The sequence below is a fragment of the Theropithecus gelada genome, chromosome 2 (genome assembly GCF_003255815.1).
Source record: "Theropithecus gelada isolate Dixy chromosome 2, Tgel_1.0, whole genome shotgun sequence".
Taxonomy (NCBI): Eukaryota; Metazoa; Chordata; class Mammalia; order Primates; family Cercopithecidae; genus Theropithecus; species Theropithecus gelada.
This window is the reverse complement of record NC_037669.1, coordinates 148,562,362-148,586,896: the sequence shown is the minus strand read 5'-3', so window position 1 is coordinate 148,586,896 and position 24,535 is coordinate 148,562,362. Positions and strand designations below refer to the sequence as shown.

Genomic DNA, 24,535 nt, shown 5'->3' with positions numbered 1-24,535 from the left:
TAGTTAAATATATCTTCTTTGGTGGACAGAAAGTGATATTGCCACTCAGCTATGTACTAGAAGTCCGGCTATGTGCTAGAAATGCAGCTACGTGCTGCAAGTCCACCTTCTTCTTGGGAGACTGCCCTTCCAGGGGCCACGAGACATCTCATCCCCGAGGGTGATCTGGGATACTCAACTGCTTCACATTGCATAACTGAAAAGAGATGCCCTTCCACACTCCACACTTTGCCCTAGCAGTTTCTTCCTCGAGTTGTATTAATTCACTGATTTAACAGGTGTTTATTAAAAACCTGCTGTTCTAGATATCAGAACTGTAAGACTGAAAAGATAGGAAAAAATCCAGAAAAATAGGAAAAAAACATCTCCCACATAGGAGACAAAGAAATAAGTAAGTAAGTGAGTAAATAAATAAATAAATAAACTGATCACTAGTAATTAGTAATTAGTGATGTGGAGGAAAGTAAGGCATGGACAGGGCACAGAAAGCTTTGTGATTGGGGCGTCTTGGGGAAGGGGGTTCAGTATTTGATAGGGTGAGCAAGAAAGGCTCTCACTGAGGTGACGGTTGAGCATAGACCTGAAGAAGGTGAGGAGGGAGCAACAAGAGAAAATACACCAAAGCAGCCACAAAACTGGTATGTTCAAGATGCACGGGTATGCTGGTATCTCCACGTATCTTTACACATCTTAAGGACTCCCCTCTTTATCTCACCTACCCAATATGAAAGGACATTTCCGATTTGTTAATCAAAATTGTTATCTTGGATAGTTAAATTTACCAAACGAGAACCCAAGACAACAATGAAAAAGGCAAGAGGATAGTATGAGGCTAGACAGCTCCTTGACAAGCTTTGGCCGATTGCAAAATGAGAGCTGTTAAACAAATCATCTGTTTGGACTTTTGCTCTCTTGAGTTTTGTTTATCTTTCCTCTCCCATTCCCCATCCTCCTAGTCTCTGTTTTTTGCACACACCAGAAGAAGAGCTGGCTCATTCATTGAGCCCTCTGTGTATTTCTGTCTTTCCCTGTCCTGCCATTTTTTCATACACTGTCTCTTTGATTGTTCTGCCTTTCATTATCCACTTGTTAAGTGCTGATGATGACTTTTCCATCATCAGGAAGCTCTTCATCAGTAAGGAAAGGAGGAGATAAAATGAATCAAATTATAGTCAAATAATCCCAAATGGAGCTAAATCAAAAATTGGCTGAGAGTCTGAAACGTGCAGGAAGAATTAGATTTAAGACTAAATGTGTATCCATAAAAGATGAATATGAAGGAAATAATAACACTAGCTAATATTTAGCTAAGGCTAAATGGGAAAGAATTAATTTTTAAAAGGCCAAGAAATATCAGACCTGAGAACATAGGTTTCCTCTCATAAATGAGTGAGTCATAATAATTTAGGCAATAAATGAATAATTGTGGGTTAAGATTAACTAGGTATTTTAAGGTTGTTGAAGATCTTAAATTGAACCAATTTAGCAGAGAGTGGGTTCAGCATGTTTTAATATAATGATTAGTTCCCAGTAAAAGAAGAGGATTTAAGGGTTCCTATTTAAGTGCGGGTTTCTATCTTATATCTTTAGCATTTGTTGATTTGAGGTTGGAACCTCAGAATATAAAGTTAGCAGGCTTTGGGTTGACTTTTATTTTCCCTAAAATAAAAGCTGTTTTAAAATAAAAACCACTCTCACAGGAGTAAAAATCATGGGATGTTAGATCTGGAAGGATATTAGACCTTTAGCTAAAACTTTTTATTTTACAGATGAAGAGTCAGTTTTGTCTGTTAAAAAAAAAAAAAAAAAGAAGTTGGAAGCGATGAGAAACACTGTCTTCTACTTCCGATAATGTATAAAATCTAGAGAGGCTAAGTGGCTGCCCAAAGTTGCACAGCTGGTCCATGCCAAACTTGAAAAGTAGACTGGGGCCTCAGGATGCTGTTTATGGTTACGAGCCAATATTGTATTTTAAAAAATTCAGTCCGCTCAGGTGTTTGATACAATGCAGATAAATAATCATCTTACAAAGCTGGATCCCTCCCTCCCTCTCTTCCTTCCCTCCTCCCTCCCTCCCTTCCTCTCTCTTTCCCCCTTTCTTTCTCTCTCTCTCTAGCCCCTTCCTTCCTTCCTTCCTTCCTTCGTTTCCTTCCTTCCTTCCTTCCTTCCTTCCTTCCTTCCTTCCTTCCTTCCTTCCTTCCTTCCTTCCTTCCTTTCTTTCTTTCTTTCTTTCTTTCTCTCTCTCTCTCTCTTTCTTTCTTTCTTTCTTTCCTTTCTTTCTTTCTTGCTCTTTCTCTCTTTTGAGATGGGTTTTGCTATGTGGTCCAGACTGATCTAGAACTGTTGGCCTCAAGCAATCCTCCTGCCTCAGCCTCCCAGAGTGTTGGGATTACAGGCATGATCCATTGTGCCCAGCCTGGATTTTTTTTCCATTTTAATTGGTTTTCCTGTGTTATCTAAACATAACTTCAGGGGCATCACCTGCCACGGAAAGAGCAGCACTTGAATATAACTCAACTGTGTTTAGAGCTAGCTGAGTCACTCAGTAGAAGGCAACAAACTCAGCCTTCAGTGCTGGGACCAGGGAATGCTGGTTGCAGTGCTTCTGAACTTGAAGATTTGTGCAAAGGTGATGCAAAGTGAGGCCTGACCCTGAAAGGCAGAATATCTATATATGACAGAAGAGAACAACCTTACCTAGCTAGATTGGCTGAAAATATATAGTCTTGAGTCCACGCTTCCAGTGGCTGCTAAGGGACTTCTGCATTTCCCTTGGGCTGTGTGAGGGTGAAATCTTCTAGCAATGCCATAGTGACCAGGCCATTCCTAACCCTGGGGATAGAGCAGCCTCTCCCTGTATACCACTCTGGGGCTCTGATCTTCAATCTACACCGTGGGTTCCAAACCTAAGACTCACTTTCATTTCATGTTCTTTCAATCAACCTCTCATACCATAAGCAAAATAAAACATGACAAACCAGGAAAACTATTTGTAACTTATGTTACAAATTAATATTCCTAACATATTAAGGGCATCTAAACATTGAAATGCAAAAGTTTAATGATTCTGCTGGAAAAAGGTGTCTTATAAATAGAAAAAAAATAGATACATAATAGAAATATATATGTATAAGAATTTTTTTCTAAAAATTTCATATCTCCTAAATATATGAATCTTACTCATAATAAAATACAAAAATACAAACATACAATCTTACTCATAATAAAAGAAGTACTAAGTCATGCTTTAGGGATATATAAATCCTCACCTCTCCTATGGATAAACCCCCAAGTTTTGATTGTCTACTGTATTGACAAGACTGTGAAGAACAGGTATTGTCATACCTTGCTGGTATGAATGCAAAATGGTACAAATTGTATGGAGGGGAGTTTGGCATCTAGGAAAATTACAAATACATTTACCATTATCTCCTTCCAGAAATGTCTCCCAAAGAAACACTGTCAAAATGTGAAAAGCTATTAATTTCAACACCATACATAATTGCAGAAGAAAGAACCCAAATTTCCATCAATAGAAGACTGATTGAATAAACCATGGGGGTACTCTTCGACTACTAAAGATAATTAGAAAGATTATTATTATTATTTATTTTGAGACATGGTCTTGCTCTGTAACTCAGGCTAGAGTGCAGTGACATGATCATAGTTCACTGCAGCCTCAATCTTCTGGGCTCAAGCGATCCTCCCACCTCAGCCTCCCAAGTAGCTATAGCTGGAACTACTGGTGTGCACCATAAAAAGATACCAAGCTATCTTTTTATTTTTTTATTTTTGGGGAGACAGAGTTTCTCTATGTTGTCCAGGTTGGTCTTGAACTTCTGGGCTCAAGTGATCCTCCCACCTTGGCCTCCCACAGGGTTGGGATTATAGGCATGGGCCACTGCTCCCAGCTGAGAAAGATTCTTATATGTTGTTATGAAGAGATCTCCAAAATACTGTTAATTAAATAAAAAGTGAAGAACCCTGTGCATAGTAGCATATAGTGGAATGTGTGCATGTTTGTGTATTCGCTTAAATTTAAATATAGAAGGGTAAGCCAAAAACCAACCAAAATCATTGGAAATTTAGGGTAAAGGAGACAGGGAGAGAAGTTAGATTTCTCTTATTTCGTTCTGTGATTTTTTAGTTTTAAAACAAAAATTAAAAACAAAATAAAACAAATGAACATTATTATATATCGACTTGTGGCTTAACCACACAGAGAAGTTATTTCAAGTGATTTTAAAAAAGGGAATAATTTTTAACTGTACCTCACTAGTGGGATACATCCACAGGTTAAAAATAACCACAATAAAATCTTAAACAGTTTTTAGTTATCATATTTTTAGTAACAGTATATATATTATACTTTTGAGAACATATGTTTTAAGCAAATAAGAAATTATATGAATGTGTAGGAAGACAAAGAGTAGGCAGAAGAAAATAAGAATGAAAATAAAAATTCAAGGCAGTTAAGTTCCTATAATACTAAATTTTAACTGAAAATATTATGAATTTGTGATATAATTTCTCCTTTTAAAAAAAGGTCTAAAAACAATTACCAATCCAGCAGCAATGCAATCCCTTAGTGCCCAGATGATGGTCTCTAACTAAATTTCCCTCTTAGAAAAAGCCAAGGCTTTTCGGAGAGAAAGGTAATTCCTAGGTAGGGTGCAGGAAATATACAAGATAAGATTGAAACATCTAGTCTTACTCAAAAGCAAGAAACCTATCGAAAACGGTTGGGATTATAATAAAAGGATACAGGAGAAACTTGAAGAGGCTCCCACTTGTCAAAAATGGAATTTTTTGATCATGAAAAAGAACATAATGACAACAGCAGATTGAAACATATCATCTATGTAAAAATCCATGTGCTCACAGTGATATGTTTTTAAAAGCTCATCTCATTGGTCACATGTGCAGGATGCTACACAACACATGCTTTTGAAAATTAGTAAATAAAGAAAAAAAATGGATCATTTGCCCTGCTTTTGTTGTTTAAATTATACCATTGGGTACTGAAATAATTGAACTGGAAAACTACTTCATTAAGGAGAGTACCATCAGCTAATAAATGCAAAAGGTAGGATTAGATTAGCATACCACTAGTTTGTAACCCCTAATAAATACTGGCTTAAGCAAAAACTATCAGTGGGTACTAAAACCATTGGATAAAATTGGGTAACTCCAAAATGTAAAGCTTTGCAAACTTTAATGTGCATATGAATTTCTCGAGGATACTGTTAAATTCTAGCATCTGACACTAAGTCTGTGGTTGAGCCTGAGATTTTACATTTATAACAAGTCACTATGTGGTGCCAATCGTGCTGGCCTGAGAAGTGATCCTCCCACCTCATCCTCCCAAGTAGCTATAGCTAGAATTACTGATGTGCACCATCACACCTGGGTATTTTTTAAATTTAAAAAAAAAATTTTTTTTTTTTTGAGAGACAGGGTTTCCCTAAGTTTTCCAAGCTGGTCTTGACCTCCTGAGCTCAAGTGATCCTCCCAACTTGGCCTCCCATAGGGTTGGGATTATAGGTGTGAGCCACCGCTCCCAGCTGAGAAAGATTCTTATATGTTCCTAAGAAAGAGAAAAGTAGCCTGACATTCAAGAGCTGGCCTGATACTCTTAGCTAGGCCTTGGTGTTCTCCTGTTGAACAAAAACAAGTTCACAGAATGACATCAGGCAAGGTTATTCTGTGTCCATGATGGATCCAGACAAAAACAGTACTACTATGTAATTATGTCTAAACACAAATAATGAACATTGTCCAAACCACAAACCTATCCCCCTATCCTGGCTATTATGAGTGACCACTGCTTCTTCACCAATTGTAGCTTTAGGCTCGATCGAGTCTTTCCTCCTTCTAAGTAAGACTTAACTAAGATGCCCAGTCTTGGAGTTATTCCCACTTCCTGACAGCATCGAATCCAGACCAAAACCCTGATGCCTTAAACCCTCACTAAAATAACCAAAGATAAACCCAGGTCCTATAATAAGTCCTTTCTAACACCCACTGAGACGTAACATGATTCCCCATGGTATTCACTTTCATTGCAACAGGTAATAAAACCATGTTGTTCAACCACAGGTTGTGTTCTGGTAGTCTCTGCTAGAGTAACAATCAATAATATGATGGATCAGGCTGACAGCTGAGTCACCAATCACTATTTGCCTCCTAAGGTGATGCAACAGAAGGCTCACATAACCATCTTTAAAGTAATCATACCAAAAAGGTTGAACCTGAATCTGATTAAACCTCTGAATCTAATCAGTTTATAAGAAATACAGGGCACTGAGGAATATTTTAAGGAACTCTATTCAATTCAACCACAGGACAAATTACCTCTTTTTTAAAACAAATAAACGACAAGAAAATAAAAATAAAAGGGAAACTTCTAGATAAAAAGAGGCTCAACAATCATATCAATCCATTGCAATATGCTGCCCTTGTTTGGATCTTGATTTGTACAAACTGCTATACACACGAATAATGACAATAAGACAATTAGGAATATTAAAACAATGAAAAGATTTTGGACATCATTAAAGAATGATTGTTAATATTTTTAGGTCTTACAATGGCAATGCTCATTTTTCAAAACATTTACAAGGAAAATCATATGATTGCTAGAATTTGCTCTAACATAATCCAGTCATGATGTGAGAGTGCGTGTGGAGGGGGTATAAATAAGATGATTGCTCGTATTTCATAATTGCTGAAGGGCATATGCGAATTCTTTTTACTATTCTCTGTTATGTTTGATATGCTTGAAAAGTACCATAGTAAACATTTTTAAAATATATCTTTAAATCATTTAATTTACTACATCATTCTCAAAAGAAGAGAAGACATATTGACTGGAGAAAAATTCAGGATGATAACTCAAAATGGTTACATGTTCTAGAGCAGGGGTGTCCAATCTTTTGGGTTCCCTGCACCACATTGGAAGAAGAATTATTTTCTTGGGCCATACGTAAAATACACTAACACTAACGATACCTGATGAGCAAATTAAAAGGTCTGTGCATAAATCTCATTCTATTTTAAGAAAGTTTATGAATTTGTTTTGGCCAGCATGCAAAGTCATCCTGGGCTGCACACAGCCCATGGGCTGCTGGTTGGACAAGCTTATCTAGAGAAATAAACTATAATGACTTTAAAGATCTCTCCCACTACTGAAATTACTTTCTAATCAATTTCTTTAGCACTATTAAAATATTCCCCTTTTCTTTTCTTTAGTGATTACTAACAGATATGTGAACTGCAGATGAAGAGGAATAGAAATTATTATGTAGACTCAGGTGATGGTCTTGGGGAGAGACATTCAATTTAAATGTTTGATTTTTTTTTAATGTTTGATTTTAAAAGAAGAAAATAGATTATTTGAGCAATTACCTGGATCTGTAGCAGACATCAGTGAACCAAAAAATAAACAGTCAGTGAAATGAAAGTCTCCATTTTTCAACTGGCCAGCATGTATCATAGCCTTCACAAAACCATACATAATTAACCTGTTGAAGAGAAAAACATGACCTTCAAACATCAAGATGAACCCCGTGTAAACCCATGCTATCATAAGCCACATGCTAATGTTTTTCCCGAATACGTATCATGCACAAATTGCCACCGCCCTGCCAAATGACAGTCATGCTAGCTCTCTGTACACTGGAATCTCTTGGCTATGAAAGACAATTTTACCAAATATCACAATTTATTCACCTGGTTAAAGGTAATGGAACAGTTTATAGTATATTCCAATGAAAACAAGATAAATCTCAAAGATATAAAAAATAATCTGTCAAATGTGGCACAGCAAATCATATCCAAAAACACAGCAGCTGTGCTGACATCTGTAAATGGATTGCTTTTCAGTTTTCCTTGTTTTGTCTGCTGGGGGTGACTGAAAAGGGTTCAAATTTCAAGTCCATCACTGTGATGAGAAGGATATTAGCCAATCACAGGGCACTCAGTCAACCAGTCACCTTATAATAGATGAGTCTCTGCTACTATTGGTGTCAGGACACTTCCACACTGGGTAGAGAATCACTGTTAGGTTAGAGCATGTAACTCCAGCTCACTGTTTAAAATGAATACTGAAATAGTTGCATTGTGATCTTTCAAGGAAAGATTCTATAACCTTACTGTCCCCACACCATGGCATGCAAATTGTCTGTTTTGGTCATCATTTGCCATCCTATAGCTTTTAATTGGTATTTAATTATTTAACTGACTGATTGATTTTGCTAAGATCCTAGTAGAGGAAATGGAGAGGTGGGTGAACTGGATCACAGTGTAATTTAAGAACTGTAAGAGTCTTTAGAAACTATAGACCATGAAACCAACAGATGGATGTTTAAACACTCACATGAACTTAAAGTTAGTTCTAAGGTTTTGAGCATAGGTAAAAAGGCTAAGAGATATTTAAAAATGTCGATAAGAATGCAGATATTTCAAATTATGTTAAGAAAAGTATCGCAATGAGGGAATATTTCAGACCTACCTGCATTTAAATCCAGGCTCTACTACCTACTATCTATATGATTTTAAGTTATTACTAAAATTTTCTGAACCTGAATATCCATGAGGTAGGGATAACAGTAATAGCCCACGTAATTGTTTTAAGGATTAACTGAGATAATACACATTTGGTGTCTGGCACATAGCAAATGCTCAATGAGGTCATTGAGGCTAATAATAATGATAAAAATAGTAGGTAACATTTACTTACCATTTTTACTTGTACACATGCTTTAACTCATTAAATCCCCCATCAATGGTAATATTTTTGTATTTTTTAGCAAGAAAACTGAATATAGTATGATTAAGCAATTTGCTTAAGGTGACACAGCTATTAAGTTGTGAAGCCCAGATGTGAATTGAGAAGGTCTGGCTCCAAAGTCTAGGCTTTCAACCACCACACTGTATCGCCTAGATCAACAGTCCTATATTTGACATGATATGTTAGTTCATGTAATACACCCTCAACCACACCATGAGGTAGTTGCTCTAGGCAGTCCAAAAGACATCAATGAAGAATCCCTAAGAACTTAAAATAATTCTACCCTCTGACTTGAACTATTAAGTCAATCCATAATGGTTTAGAGCACAGGGGCCCAACATCGCTTTGCAAAGCATGGATTCTAGAAGGGGAGGCTGAATCTTAACGAGGCTGAAGGTATTAAATATCTGAGAAAGACTGTCAGTGGGACACAGCATGGGAGATGGGAAAAGGCAAGTCTAAGAGGCCTCATTCATGGCAGCTCAGCCACACTTATCCAGAGGGCAGCACACTGCCAGTTACCAGGTGCAGTCTCTTGATAAGTATAGGGTAGCTTCATTCAGCTTATTTATTCATTCAAAAGATACTTCTTTTTTTATTATTATTATACTTTAAGTTCTGGGATACATGTGCAGAACATGCAGGTTTTTTACATAGGTATACACATGCCATTTTGGTTTGCTGCACCCATCAACCCATCATCTACATTAGGTATTTCTCCTAATGCTGTCCCTCCCCTAGCGCCCCACCCCACGACAGGCCCCGGTGTGTGATGTTCCCCTCCTGTGTCCATGTGTTCTCATTGTTCAACTCCCACTTATGAGTGAGGACATGTGCTGTTCGGTTTTCTGTTCCTGTGTTAGTTTGCCAAAAGTCATGGTTTCCAGTTTCATCCATGTCCCTGCAAAGGACATGAATTCATCCTTTTTATGGCTGCATAGTATTCCATGGTGTATATGTGCCACATTATCTTTATCCAGTCTATCATTGGTGTACATTTGGGTTGGTTCCAAGTCTTTGCTATTGTGAATAGTGCTGCAATAAACATATGTGTGCATGTGTCTTTATAGCAGAATTATTTATAATCCTTTGGGTATATACCCAGCAATGGGATTGCTGGGTCAAATGGTATTTCTGGTTCTAGATCCTTGGGGAATTGCCACACTGTCTTCCACAATGGTTGAACTAATTTACACTCCCATCAACAGTGTAAAAGCATTCCTATTTCTCCACATCCTCTCCAGCAGCTGTTGTTTCCTGACTTTTTAATGATCGCCATTCTAACTGGCGTGAGATGGTATCTCATTGTGGTTTTGAATTGCATTTCTCTAATGACCAGTGATGATGAGCTTTTCTTCATATGTTTGTTGGCCGCATAAATGTCTTCTTTTGAGAAGTGTCTGTTCATATCATTCACCCACTTTTTGATGGGGTTGTTTATTTCTTGTAAATTTGTTTAAGTTCTTTGTAGATTCTGAATATTAGCCCTTTGTCAGATGGATAGATCACAACATTTTTCTCCCATTCTGTAGGTTGCCTGTTCACCTGATGTTGGTTTCTTTTGCTGTTCAGAAGCTCTTTAATTAGATACCATTTGTCAGTTTTGACTTTTGTTGCCATTGCTTTTGGTGTTTTAGTCATGAAGTCTTTGCCCATGCCTATGTCCTGAATGGTATTGCCTAGGTTTTCTTCTAGGGTTTTTATGGTTTTAGGTCTTATGTTTAAATCTTTAATCCATCTTGAGTTAACTTTTGTATAAGGTGCTTCTTATTGATCCCTTACTATGTGTCAGGCTCCGTGCTAAAGGCATAAATTGTATCAGTGAACAAACAAAGATCTCTGCCCTCATAGGGTACACAGTTTATCAGGATAGACAACAATAAGACACAATCAGATATTCAAATTATAACTGTTATCTACATTACTTTCTAATCAACACTGGGACATTCTGGACAGTCACGGCATTAGCAGAGAAATGATCCTCAGTATTCATCTATAATGAGTCTCTTCTGCCTCTTCTGGCATTAGCCCAACTTCACCTTGGCCCTTTGTCACTTGAACTGCAGTTCAAATATTGAATATCAATTGGTTCTGGAATCAATACAAACTTTGTGATCTGTCACTATATTTATGAATTCTATACCCATTAATTTAATTTGCACATTAGGAATCTGAAGCTCAGAATTAAAATGACTTGTTCCATATTGTACAGAAGCCATTAAATTGGATATTATAAAAAATATATGTATACATACTACCTAGGTATGGCAGGGTTACATGGAAACTAGAAGCTTCATATACTATTGCTGGAAATGAAATTAAAGTTTTTATGGAAACCAGTTTGGCAATTTATTCTAAAAGTATTAATTTTTGAAAATACTCTATAGCTTATTAAATGGTTTCCTATAAATTTATACCAAGAAATTAATAAAATATGTACCAAAAGATGTGAATTTAGATTAAGATTCCTATTATTTATAATAATAAAAATTCAAAGCAATCTACATGTCCAATGAATGAATAGCATAATACAAATGATGGCGAACTAATATGCAACTATTAAAACTCTATATAATAATATATATTAAACACAGAAAAGTAAATTGATAACACAAATAATAAAGTGACATATAAAATAAATTACACTGGACACAGAAAAGTGAATTATTAACACAAGTTAATGATTATATCTAACTGTATAAAATTGAGTATACTTAGGCATACATATAAACAGAAAAAGTTAGACACATGCAGCCCTGTGTTATTGTTAATAGTGGTTATATAATAGAATTAAACAACTCCTTTTTACTTTTCTGCATTTTTCCAGTTCTTTTTAAATAAGTGCTATAATAAAAACAAAACAATGTACATCAGTGAGTACTATTATGGACACAATAGTTACTCATTGTGTTACTTAATCCTCATAATTCTATGAGCTATGTTCTATAATTATTCCTTTTACAAATGAGAAAATTAAGACTCAGAGAGGTTAACTAACTTGCCTAAGGTCACAGAATTAGCTTGTGACAAACCAGAGTTTGAATCCAGGCAGTTGGACACCAAAGCCTACATTCTTAACCACCAATTCTATAACACTTTTGAAATCAGGAGAAACATGCATGTGTGTGAGTATACACACACACATACACCCCCACACACAGTTTGCTTTTTCAAAAAAGAAAGGAAATTACTTATTTACTTGAAATCAACTCCTTGACCTAAAATAACTATAATTTCAGTCACTTCCTTGAGATAATACAAGAAATAAAAATAAAAAGCCCAGTTCAGTTCAAGCTCATTATGGTAATTGTTATTATTACTAATATAGAAATGGCCACTATCATTGCTAATTATAATAAACCAACAATTACTGTGTACCTACAATGTGCCAAGCATTCTTATAATGGTAGCTATTGTTATTGTTGCTACATTATTATTAATAAAAACCGATTAGTTATAAATACGTTAACTGGGAGGCTAAAAAATGAAGCCACCCATTACCAGCCACCATATCTTCACAGAGTGGTATATTCTTTCTGCCATCACTTCATAGAAGGCACGATGGCTCAGGACAGGGCAGATGCAATTTCATGGGAGAGGGAATCTGGTGAAGTCTAGCGCATACAATGTCCTGAAGACGGCAAACCTGAGTCAGATGTCCTCCCGTGGACACTCTGAGGTTAGTGACAGCCTGGGTTACAGGGGTGGACAGAAGCAGAAACTGTATCATAAAAAGTAAAATCATTAATAACATTGATTTCAGTAAATATTCAATTAGTAATTTCCTTTGAAAAACAGAGTGCTGGTGCTATAGAGCATATAAAGACAGAAATCCATGACTTGCTCTCAAAGACTAGAGACTCACAGGATGGCAGTCATAAATTTTACTCTAATAGAAGGCATTGCATAAAAGGGGATTTGGGAAAATGCTTGACATACTCATTTCATTTAGAGTTATGACGCATACACTAATTTTAAATTTCATGAGCTAGTTTCACACTATTAAAGTCCTACACTCAAAGCTATGTTGTAAAAATGTTTCAATACAAAAAGTTCCAGAAGTTTTAATTGTTTGGATGATTTAAAAATATAGCACCTTAATCTCAGTATTTTTAAAAAAGGAATCCTCCTCCTCCTCCCTCTTCTTTTTTAAAAATAGCCTTCACTAAATTATGAATAGATCACCAGAAAAGGCAGTTTTTTGAATTGTTAGGGATAAGCAAAGGAAGTTGTCAGTTTGGAGACAAAGCTGTGTGGACCAGTCCCATTAACGGTCAGAAAAGCCACATCCCTGACTGCAAAACCATGTGAAATAGGCCACTATGTGGAGCTTGCTCTGCAGTGGGAAAACCCAGGATCTACATGTGCTGGAATCAATATGAAAGTTATGATCTGCATCTAGATTTCTGAATTCTATACCCAAATGTCCTTTGGGAAAATACCTTTCCCTATTTATTTGTGCAGATTTTATGGATAGTTTCAGTCTCACATTTTCTTTCTTCCAAAGCATGTGTTCAAGGGCAATCCCTCTCAGAAGAACTCACAAACTGTGCTAGGCTGGATAGGATTGGGAAGTTCCCGTAGCGAAATTCACTCATTCATGTATTCATTAATTTACGCATTGACTCATTCATTCAACAAATAATTAATAATATACATAATTCCTGTCCAAAAGACTTTATATTTTGAGAAAGGATAGAGGAAGATGGTAGAACAGAAGACTCCAGTGATTGTACCCCCCACAAATATATCAATTTAACAACTATCTACACAAAAAGAGCAACTTCATAAGAACCAAATAGCAGGTGAGCACTCACAATACCTGGCTTTGACTTCATATAGCTAAAAGAGGTACTGAGGAGGGTAGGAGACAGTCCTGAAATGCCAATGCCACTCCTCCTCCATCTCCTGGCAGCAGCAGTGTAGCATGGATAAAGAGAATCAGTGCATCTGGGAGAGGGAGAGTGCAGCAACTGTAGAACATTGCACTGAACTTCGGTGCCCTGTCACAGCAGAAAGCCAAACTGAGCTGAACTCAGCTGACGCCTGTCCGCAGAGGAAATACAAAACCAGCCTTGGCCAGAGAGGAATTCTCTATCCCAGCGATTAGAACTTGAGTTCTGCCAAGCATCCCCACTGCAGGTTAAATTTCTCTGGGACCCTAAATAAACTTCAAAGGCAATCTAGGCCACACGGACTGAAACTCCTAGGTGATTCTGAAGCTCAGTGCTGAACCGGGCTCAGAGTCAGTGGACTGGGGGCATGCAACCTACTGGAACACCAGTCAGGGTGGCTAACGCGGTGCTCGTGCGACCCCTCCTTCAACTGTAGGCTGCTCAGCTCACGGATAGATCCCTTCCTTTTGCTTGAAGAGAGGAGAGAGAAGAGTAAGGAAGACTTTGTCTTGTACCTTGGATATCAGCACAGCCATAGTAGGATAGGGCACCAATCAGAGTTGTGAGGCCCCTTTCCCAGGCCCTAGCTCCCAGATAACATTTTTAGACACAACCTGGGCCAGAAGGGAACCCACTGCCTTAAAGGGAAGGGCACAGTACTGGCAGGACTCATCATCTGATGATCAAAGAGCCCTTGGGCCCTAAATAACCAGCAGCAATACCCATGTAGCATGTCATGGACCTTGGGTGAGACTCTCAGACTTGCTGATTTCAGGTAAGACTGAGCATATTCCTTGCCTGTGGTGGCTATGGGGAGAGACTCCTTCTTCCTGAGATAAGTAGAGGGAAAAGCAAAAGGTATTTTCACTTGCATCTTAGGTACCTGCTCAGCAACAGCAGGACAGAGCACCAAGCAGACTCTTGGGCTCTTGGACAGCATAGGTGGACCTGCCCTGGGCCAGAGGGGAGGCCAGTGCTCTGAAGAGTGAGTCCTAGGTCAGGTAGCATTAACCACAAGCTGACTGAAGAGAGCTTGGGCCTTAAGGGAACATTGGCAGGGGCTGGGAGTACTTCCTGTGGGCCTATGGTGGTGAACATGGGGTGAGGGTCCCTCTGCCGGTGGAAAGGAGAGGGAAGAGTGGAAATGACTACATCTCACAGTTTGAGTACCAGCTTAGTCATAGTAAAACAGAACATCAGGTAGACTTGTAAGGATTTTGACTCTAGTACCTGGCTCCCACATAGCACATCTGGACACATCCAGGGCTTAGGGGAACTTGCCACTTTGTAGGGAAGGATACAAGACTGGCTGGCTTTGCCACCTGCTGATGGTGGAGCCCAAGGGCCTTGAGCACACATAGGCAGCAGCCAGGGAGTGGTTACAGCGGGCCTTGGGCAAGACCCAGTGCTGTGCTGGCTTCAGGTCTGACTTAGTACAGTTCCATTGGTGGTGGTCACAGGGGTACTTGTTTCACCTCACCCTCAGGTCCAGGCAGCTCAGAACTGAGCAAGACTCCATTTATTTGGGAGAAAGTAATGGAAGAGAACAAGAGTCACTGCCTGGTAATCTGGAGATTTCTCCCTGATCTTATCTAAGGCCTTCAAGGCAGTACCTCTTCCAGTCTGCAAGAACCATAATGTTACTGGGCTTGGGGCACCCCCTGATGCAAATATGGCTTAGATAATAACACCCAATTCTTTTAGAATACTTGTAAAGCCTTTCCAAGAAATGTGGGTGCTAACAAGCTCAGGCTGCAAAGACTACAATAAATACCCAACTGTTAAATGCCCAGACAAAGACAAACATCCACAAGCATCAAGACCACCATGGAAAACATAACCTCACCAAGTGAACTAAATAAGGCACCAGGGAACAATCTTAAATCAACAGAGATATATGACCCTTTGGATAGAGAATTCAGAATAGCTGTTTTGAGGAAACTCAAAGAAATTCAAGATAACACAGAGAAGGAATTCAGAATTCTATCAGATAAATTTAATGAAGAGATTGAAATAATTAAAAAAATGAAATAGAAATTCTGGAGTTGAAAAAAAAAATGCAATTGACATATGAAAGAATGCATTGGAGTCTTTCAATAGCAGAATTGATCAAGCAGAAGAAAGAATTGGTGAGCTCAAAGACAGGATATTTGAAAACACACAGTTGGAAGAGGCAAAAGAAAAAAGAATAAAAAACAATGAAGCATGCCTATACGATCTAGGAAATAGCCTCAAAAGGGCAAATTTAAGAGTTATTGGCCTTAAGAGGAAGTACTCATAAAGGTAGAGTATTTATTTAAAAGGCTAATACAGAACCTGCAAAACCTGGAGAAAGATATCAATATCCAAGTATAAGAATGTTACAGAACACTAAGCAGATGTAAAACAGAAGACTAACTCAAGGCATTTAATAATCAAACTTCCAAAAGTCAAGGATAAAGAAAGGATCCTAAAAGCAGCAAGAGAAAAGAAACAAGTAACATACAATAGGGCTCCAATATGTCTGGCAGCAGACTTTTCAGTGGAAATCTTATAAGCCAGGAGAAAGTGGATGACATATTTAAAGTGCTGAAGGAAAGAAACTTTTACCCTAGAATAGTACATCTGGTGAAAATATCCTTCAAACAAGCAGGAGAAATAAAGACTTTCCCAGACAAAAACTGAAAAATTTCATCAACACCAGACCTGTTCTACAAGAAACACTAAAAAGAGTTCTTTAACATTAAAGAAAAAGATGTTAATGAGCAATAAATAATCTGAAGATACAAAACTCACTGGTAACAGTAAGTACACAGAAAAACACAGACTATTATAATACCTTACCTGTGGTATATGAACTATTCTGATCTTAATTGGAAAGGCTAAATGATGAACCAATCAAAAATAATAACTACAACTTCTCAAGACATAGACAGTACCATAATACATAAATTGAAACAACGAAAAGTTAAAAAGCAGGAGGACAAAGTTAAAGTGTAGAGTTTTTATAAGCTCTCTTTTTGCTTGTTTGTTTGCTTATGCAAACAGTGTTGTTATCAGCGTAAAATAATGGGTTATAAGATAGTATTTGCAAGCCTAATGAAAACTACAAATCAAAAAAATACAATAAACACATAAAAAATAAAAAGCAAGATATTAAAACATACCACCAAACAACATCACCTTCATTAACAGGAAGAAAGGAAAGAAGGAAGAGAAAGTTTTAAGATTTTAAGATTTATTTTAAAGTTTTAAGATTTATTTTGTGATCTAACATATGTCCTATGCTCAAGGATAGGACATATGTTAGATCACAAAATAAATCTTAAAACATTGAAAAAATTAAAATAATATCAAGCATCTTCTCTGACCACAATGGAATAAAACAAAAAATTAATAACAAGAAGAACTCTGGAAACTATACAAACACACGAAAATTAAGCAATATGCTCCTGAATGACAGTGGGTCAATGAAGAAATTAAGAAGGAAATTGAAAAATTTCTTGAAACACAACGGTTTTTGAATGATATTCCGTTATTGAATGATAATGGAAACACAACATACGAAGATCTATGGAATACAGCAAAAGCAGTACTAAGCAGGAAGTTTATAGCTATAAGTGCCTATATCAAGGAAGAAAAAAACTTCAAATAAACATGAAGTGTTTTATGCATCTTAATGATGCATCTTAACGAACCAGAAAAGAAAGAGCAAACCAAACCCAAAGTTAGTGGAAGAAATGAAATTATAAAGATCAGAGCAGAAATAAATGAATTTGAAGACAACAACACAAATGATCAATAAAACAAAAAGTCGGTTGTTTTATTTTGCCCAAGAATGGGCAAACTTTTAGTCAGGCTAAGAAAAAAAGAGAGTGAAGACTCAAATAAATAAAATTAGAGATGGAAAAGGAAACATTACAACTGATACCACTGGATCATTTTAAAGGATCATTAGTGGCTACCCTGAGCAACTATATGACAATAAACTGGAAAATCTAGAAGAATTAGATAAATTTCTGTTGTCATACCTACCAACATTGAACCTTGAAGAAATCCAACAGATGTTGATTGATCCTAAACAGAACAGTAACAAGTAACAAGATCAAAGCCATAATAAAATATCTCCCAGTAAAGAAAAGCCCGGGGAACCCAGTAGCTTTACTGCTTCTATCAAAAATTTAAAGAACTAATGCCAACTCTGCTCATTCTGAAAAATAGAGGAGGAGGAGGGAATACTTTCAAATTCATATTATGAGGCCAGTATTATCCTCATAACAAAACCAGATGACACATCAAAAAAAGAAAACTGCAGACCAATATCCCTATAAATACTGATGCAAAAATCTTCAGTAAAATACTAGCAAACTGAATTTAATAACGCATTAAAAAGATCATTCATCATGATGAAGTAGGATTTATCCTAGGGAAGCAAGGATGTCTCAACATATGCAAATAAATTAATGTGATGCATATTATAAAGAACAAAAACCATATGATCATTTCAATTGATGGCAAAAAAGCATTTGACATAGCTTAACATCCCTTCATGAGAAAAACTCAAAAAATTAAAAAACCAGCAATTTCACTTCTAGGAATATACACAAATGAAAGAAAATCAGTATATTGAAGAAATATCTGCACTCCCATATTTATTGCAGCGCTACTCACAATAGCCAAGATTTGGAAGCAACCTAAGTGTCCATCAACAGACAAATGGATAAAAAAAAAAAAAGTGCGGCTGGGTGCGGTGGCTCACGCCTGTAATCCCAGTACTTTGGGAGGCCGAGGTGGGCAGATCACCTGAGGTCGGGAGTTCGAGACCAGCCTGACCAACATGGAGAAACCCTGTCTCTACTAAAAATACAAAATGAGTTGGGCATGGTAGCACATGCCTGTAATGCCAGCTACTCCAGAGGCTGAGGCAGGAGAATCACTTGAACCTGAGAGGCGAAGGTTGCAGTGAGCTGAGATGGCCCCATTGACTCCAACCTGGACAACAAGAGTGAAACTCTCTCTCTCTCTCTCTCTCTCTCTCTCTATATATATATATATATACACACACACACATATGATACATATACACAATGGAGGTCTATTCAGCCATAAAGAAGAATGAGATCCTGTCATTTGCAACAACCTGAAATGGAGCTGGAAGTCATTATGTTAAGTGAAAGAAGCCAGGCACAGAAAATTTCACATGTTACCACTCACTTGTGGGAGCTAAAAACTAAAATAATTGAACTCACAGAAATAGAGAGTAGGAAGATTGTTACCAGAGGCTGCGAAGGGTAGTGGGGGTGTGGAGGAGGGGAAGTGTGGATGGTTAATGTGTACAAAAAAAAGGTGGAAAGAATGAATAAGACCTCATATTTGTTAATATAACAGGGTGACTACGGTGAAAAATCATTTAATTATACATTTTTAAATAACTGAAAGGGTATAATTGGATTGTTTGTAACACAAAGAATACATGTTTGAGGTGATGGATCCTCTATTGACCCTGATGTGATTATTATGCATTGCATGCCTGTATCAGTGAATTACATGTAACCCATAAGTATATACACTATGTATCTCCAAAAATTAAAAATAAAAAATAAATTTTAAAAAGAGCTTGTATTTTATTGGAGAAGTCAGTTAAAAGGCCTTTTATGATTTGTCATTTTATTCATATTGTGGATAAAATGGAAAGAAGTCCAGAATGCACACATACTTCTACCAGCTGGGGAACATTGAAGGATGACTTTGTTTTACAGAAGTGATCGCAAATTCAGTTTTAGAAATGTTGAGATGAAGGAGCTGATGTGACAGACTGTTGGGTATACAGATTTGAATCTCAATGAAGGGTTTTCTTAGGGGATAGATTTCACAGCAGACACTGTGTGGTGTGTTATTGCAACCTTGGGTGTGAATAAAAGCCCAGAAAGAACATAGAATGAAAGAGGACCCATGATTGATTGCTGGGGAACTCTGGCATTTGGAGGGCATCAAGGAGAATAAGGCAGCAGAGGATCCCAAGAATGAATCGACAGAGACATGAGTGGGAATCTACTAGAAGGTCACAGAAGTCAAGGGAAGAAAGTGTTTCAAGAAGTGTATAATGAATAGAGCTGGATATTGCCAAGAGAGCATTTTATTAATATTTGAGGCATTAGATTTATGGGTGCTAGAGCAAGATTACAATGGGTCGAAGAGTCCATGGAAGATGAGGAAACTGATATAAGCAACATACCCAACCCTTCTAAGAAGTCTGGCTATAAGGGGAGCCAGGTCTTTCTCCACACAGAAAAATGGCATTGAGGTGAGACGAGTTGGTTGCAAAGGAGTGAGGAGAAGCTACGAAGAAGCTCACATCTCATAGGGCTTACAAACAGGAGTGGTATTACAAAATGATAGTTCTGCTTTATCAAGATTAGTGGCAGGAAGTGGTGAGTCTGAATTGGGGTGGTGGAAGGATGCAGGCCTTAGAGGCTGTGTAGGACTATGTGGCTCCTACAGGTGTCAAATAAATGACTCCCCTTTTTCATCGCTGTTTCTTATATCCCATGTGTGTGTATATATGTACATATATATATACACACACACACATATATATACACCTATACCAGTAAAGTATATATTTACCTGACTTTAAGAGTGTGTGTGTGTGTGTGTGTGTGTGTGTATATATATATATATGGTATATGTACACTGCATTATATAATTAAAGTATATATATACTTTACTATATACCTAGTATATATACCTAGTAAAACATGCCTTTACTATATACTAGGTATATAATAATGCAAAAGTGAGTCAGACACATGATTTCTGTTTTCCAGAAGGAGAGAGACGTCATCTACATAAGCACAGCACATGGTGGAAAGTGGTAAGTGTCCTACGAGAGGTACAGATCATATCCACAGAAAAACAACGCTCTTTTACTTGGGGACTTACGAAAGGCTTTGAGAGGAACACAGCGTATTTACTGAATTTTAAAAATACAGCCAGGTAAGGAGAATTCATCTATACTTGGGATTGCCCATACTCTGAATTTTTCCCCTGGACTGCAAAACCTTTCCTACTGAAGGTGGTTTCTTTAAATAGTACAAAACCCAACAGACAAAATATGAATAAATAAAAAAGAAACCCTTCTCTAGTAATCCAGAGAATCATTGCCATCTGCTACCCATTATAGAGATAGGGGAGCGGGGGAATGCCTGCCCTGACTGAGCTGTAGCTCTGCTTGTGGATTGCCTTAGGGCCCAGTATGGGCTGTTCTTCCCAAGTAGTGTAAGAGGCTCCTGGAGTCCTGTTGTAGATAAAGCAGATGCTCAGATCTCACAATAATACTTCATCCATTTGGCCACTGTGCTTAGACTTTGTTCTTTCTGTTTAATTAGAAGGTTGTGGAGAAGAAGAGGATGAAGCAGTCAATTTGATGGCTTATGGCATGTTAAAGGAAAACAGGGAGCCAGGTGAAGCCCCATTCAGCTCTGCTGTGGCGACAGGTGAGTCCCTGACCAAATCCTATATATGGGACACCTATAGTCCCCATATATATCCTATATGGTATCTTGAACAAGGATCCATGAAGACTGCAGATTGCCCGGCCTTAATCCTCTCTCCTCTGTAAGGGGTGGAGAGAGATAAGCTTTAGAGCAAGCTTGTCCAACTCACAGCCCACAGGCCACATACAGCCCAGGATAGCTTTGGATGTGGTCCAACACAAATTCATAAACTTTCTTAAAACATTATGAGATTTTTCTATGACTTATTTTTAGTTCATCAGCTATTGTTAGTGTTAGTGTATTTTATGTGTGGCTCAAGGTAATTCTTCTTAGAGTGTGTCCCAGGGAAGCCAAAAGTTCGGGTACCTCTGCACAGAAAAAGGGGAAACTTGCCTCCAATTTTTCCCCAGTCTGAAAGAGGAGGCTTGTTAGTGAATGGGGTGGGGGCAGTAGGAAGATGGAGAGCAATGGAGGGAAGGTTCATTGTTAGGAGCATAAGAGAGTGTGTTGAGTTTGGGAAATTCTGTGCCAGGACATTTGACCACCCCAAAATTTTGTTTGCAAGGGCCATCACCCAAACAACTACAACCCCACAGTTCTCCTTTTCCCTGGCCTCTACTGTCTTTTTTTTTTTTTTTTTTTTTTGAGGCGGAGTCTCGCTCTGTCGCCCAGGCTGGAGTACAGTGGCGCGATCTCGGCTCACTGCAAGCTCCGCCTCCCGGGTTTATGCCATTCTCCTGCCTCAGCCTCCCGAGTAGCTGGGACTACAGGCGCCGCCACCACGCCCGGCTAATTTTTTTTTTTTTTTTTTTGTATTTTTAGTAGAGACGGGGTTTCACTGTGTTAGCCAGGATGGTCTCGATCTCCTGACCTCGTGATCCGCCCGCCTCGGCCTCCCAAAGTGCTGGGATTACAGGCTTGAGCCACCGCGCCCGGCCTCTACTGTCTTCTTAGCTGTCTTCAGTCCTGTAGTTCTCAGGACACTTATCTGTCATTGGAAGGAAGTTCCAGTATTGAAAATTGAAGACTATGCTATGAATAAAAATACATACGGAGGGATAGAAGGAACAGACAACTTTTGAGTACCTATTCTGTGTCAAACACCATCTTAGTACACTTTATATATTTTAAAATTTACACACACACACACACGCGCACACACACACACACACACACACACACCCCAGCTGGGAAGCCATCATAATTCCTATTTTATAAACAAGTAAACCCTACAAGTGATAGAAATTTGATTTAAACAAATGTTTTTTTCTTACTTGTTACTATTTAATACTAAGTAGAAAATTTAAGATAGCTTTGCCTTTGTTTCCCAAATATAAAGTCAACTACTATGTTCATTGTTCCTAGTAAAATGTCTTTGACAGAATATCATAATGGGATGAGCTCTTCAAGCATTATGGATAATCTATTAGATATTCCCTTTGGACATTTAACTTGGCTATAAGAAGATATGGAAAACATTGTGTCTTTCGTATTTCCCCTGCAAGCCAGTTCAACATCTGGTGTCACATGGGTCTAGAAGTGGCCACCAGGTTGTTTTAAGAACAGAAAAGACTGCAGACAGAAGGTTGTGATGAAATAAACTGTCCTTTAATCATGGTTGTGTCCCTGAGACATTTAGAACAGTTAAGTGAGTGCATTTCCCACACATTCTGCTGCCCACCTGCCTCAAACTTGTCACCTTCCTGGGCCTTCCTAGAAGCCCTCACTCACCTTTGCATGTTTGGGCCAGTTTCTGCTGCTATAGCAACCCACACAGCTGCCTGCAGGGGATCAAGCCTCCTTTCCGTGGAGTGCTTCAAGGTTCTTGGAGGAAATGAGATATAAATTCCAAGCATGAATATGGAATGGGCATAAATCACAATGTTGACATGCAGTGGGAGGTAGAGATCTACTCAAAGATGAGCTAAACATAGGCAAGAACTTGACTAGGCATCCTGATTGTGTGTCTATCATATCCACTATCTGGGAGCATGCCAGCCCATTCAGTTGTGAAAGGGGATCCCTTCCACAGAGCCCCACTTGGCCCACTCTCTGACTTACCTAAAGCACACCCAGGAGAGAAGAATGAGAGGAGCAATGAAGGCAGTACAAGACTCGGTCACATTCACTAAAGGCACCATGTACCTCAAATGACAACCTCCTTTGAAGAACTGGCCAGTCTGTACCACCATCCTGAAATGTGTGGACACTAGAATGCTGTGAGCTAGCTCCTCACCTCTGTCCTCTCTAAGTATCCCACCTTCTTCCATGAGAAAACTATGCTTAGCACTCACTGGATGTAAGCATTCCTTTCTCACTGCCATTCTTCTCTCAACCTGTATCCCCAGTCTCCACCCACTGATCAGTTTGTAAAACTCTCTCCTTTATTTCATCTAGGTCTTAAATTCCACTTACACACTGTTAAAACCTTAGAAGATGATTCTCAGAATATTCTTACGTGACCAATTTAGGGAGACAACACATTTGGGCTATTCTGCCTTCTGTCTTTTCTGTTCCCATCTCCATTCCATGTACCCATTACCCAGTCTAAGGGGTTCAGAAGATGTGGCTTCTGTCCTCCAGGACTCACAGCTTGGGAGGAGGGATAAGACACAAGTGCAAATAACTGACTACTAAGTGAAAAAATGACCAGTTCAGTAAGCAAGCTAAAGCTAAAGTGATAAAGGGTTCAGAGGAGGGAAGGAGAGCCATAGTCTGGGGAAGAAGACATTGAAGGTGAGTCTATCCTGAAGAGCAGATAGGATCAGACACGAGTTATAGTAGTAGGAGGAGGAACAGGGGGAGTCATTACTGGAAAAAGTAATATGGACCACCAAACACAAGTGAATAGTAATTCGCAGGTGTGAGCAGAAAAAGTTGGGTAATTTATTGATGAATTCTTCTACTATATATTGCTATATTGTATAATTTAGTGATCTCAAATTCTGCTGCATATTAGAATCACATAGGGAGTTCAAAATCATGATGCCAAGGCTGCACCCCAGACCAAGTAAATCAGAATCTTTGTAAGTTGGACCCAGGCATCAGTATTTTAAAAAGCTCCTCTACTGTTACAAAATGCAGTCAGGGGCTAGAATAAGTGCTGTAAATCAATACCTCTGGGCACTCTGAAGTCCAGACTAAGCACCTGGGGATCAGGAGGTCTGGGGTGGGGCCTGAGATTCTCCAATTCTAATCAGTTCCAGGTGGTGCCATTGTTGCTGGTCCCAAGCCACACTTTGAGCATGAAACTCGAAATGAGGGTGCTGTTTAAGCAAAATAGCTCAGCCATTAGTGTACCCTGATGGTAACTTCCTTAAGGGGCAGCACTTTGAATTCACAAACGGAGCTGCCTGAGATGCAATTAATACAGG

At 38.3% G+C, this 24,535-nt stretch overlaps 1 protein-coding gene across 2 annotated transcripts in view; it reads right to left on the bottom strand.

Annotated features, from left to right (window-relative positions):
• Positions 1 to 24,535, bottom strand: part of SLC9A9 (solute carrier family 9 member A9) — a 591,811-nt gene that overhangs the window by 423,811 nt on the left and 143,465 nt on the right. For both annotated transcript variants that reach the window (XM_025377024.1, XM_025377025.1), the window contains exon 5: positions 7,408 to 7,523. In XM_025377024.1, coding sequence (XP_025232809.1) covers positions 7,408 to 7,523 — 116 coding nt within the window. The remainder of the gene's footprint in view (positions 1 to 7,407; positions 7,524 to 24,535) is intronic.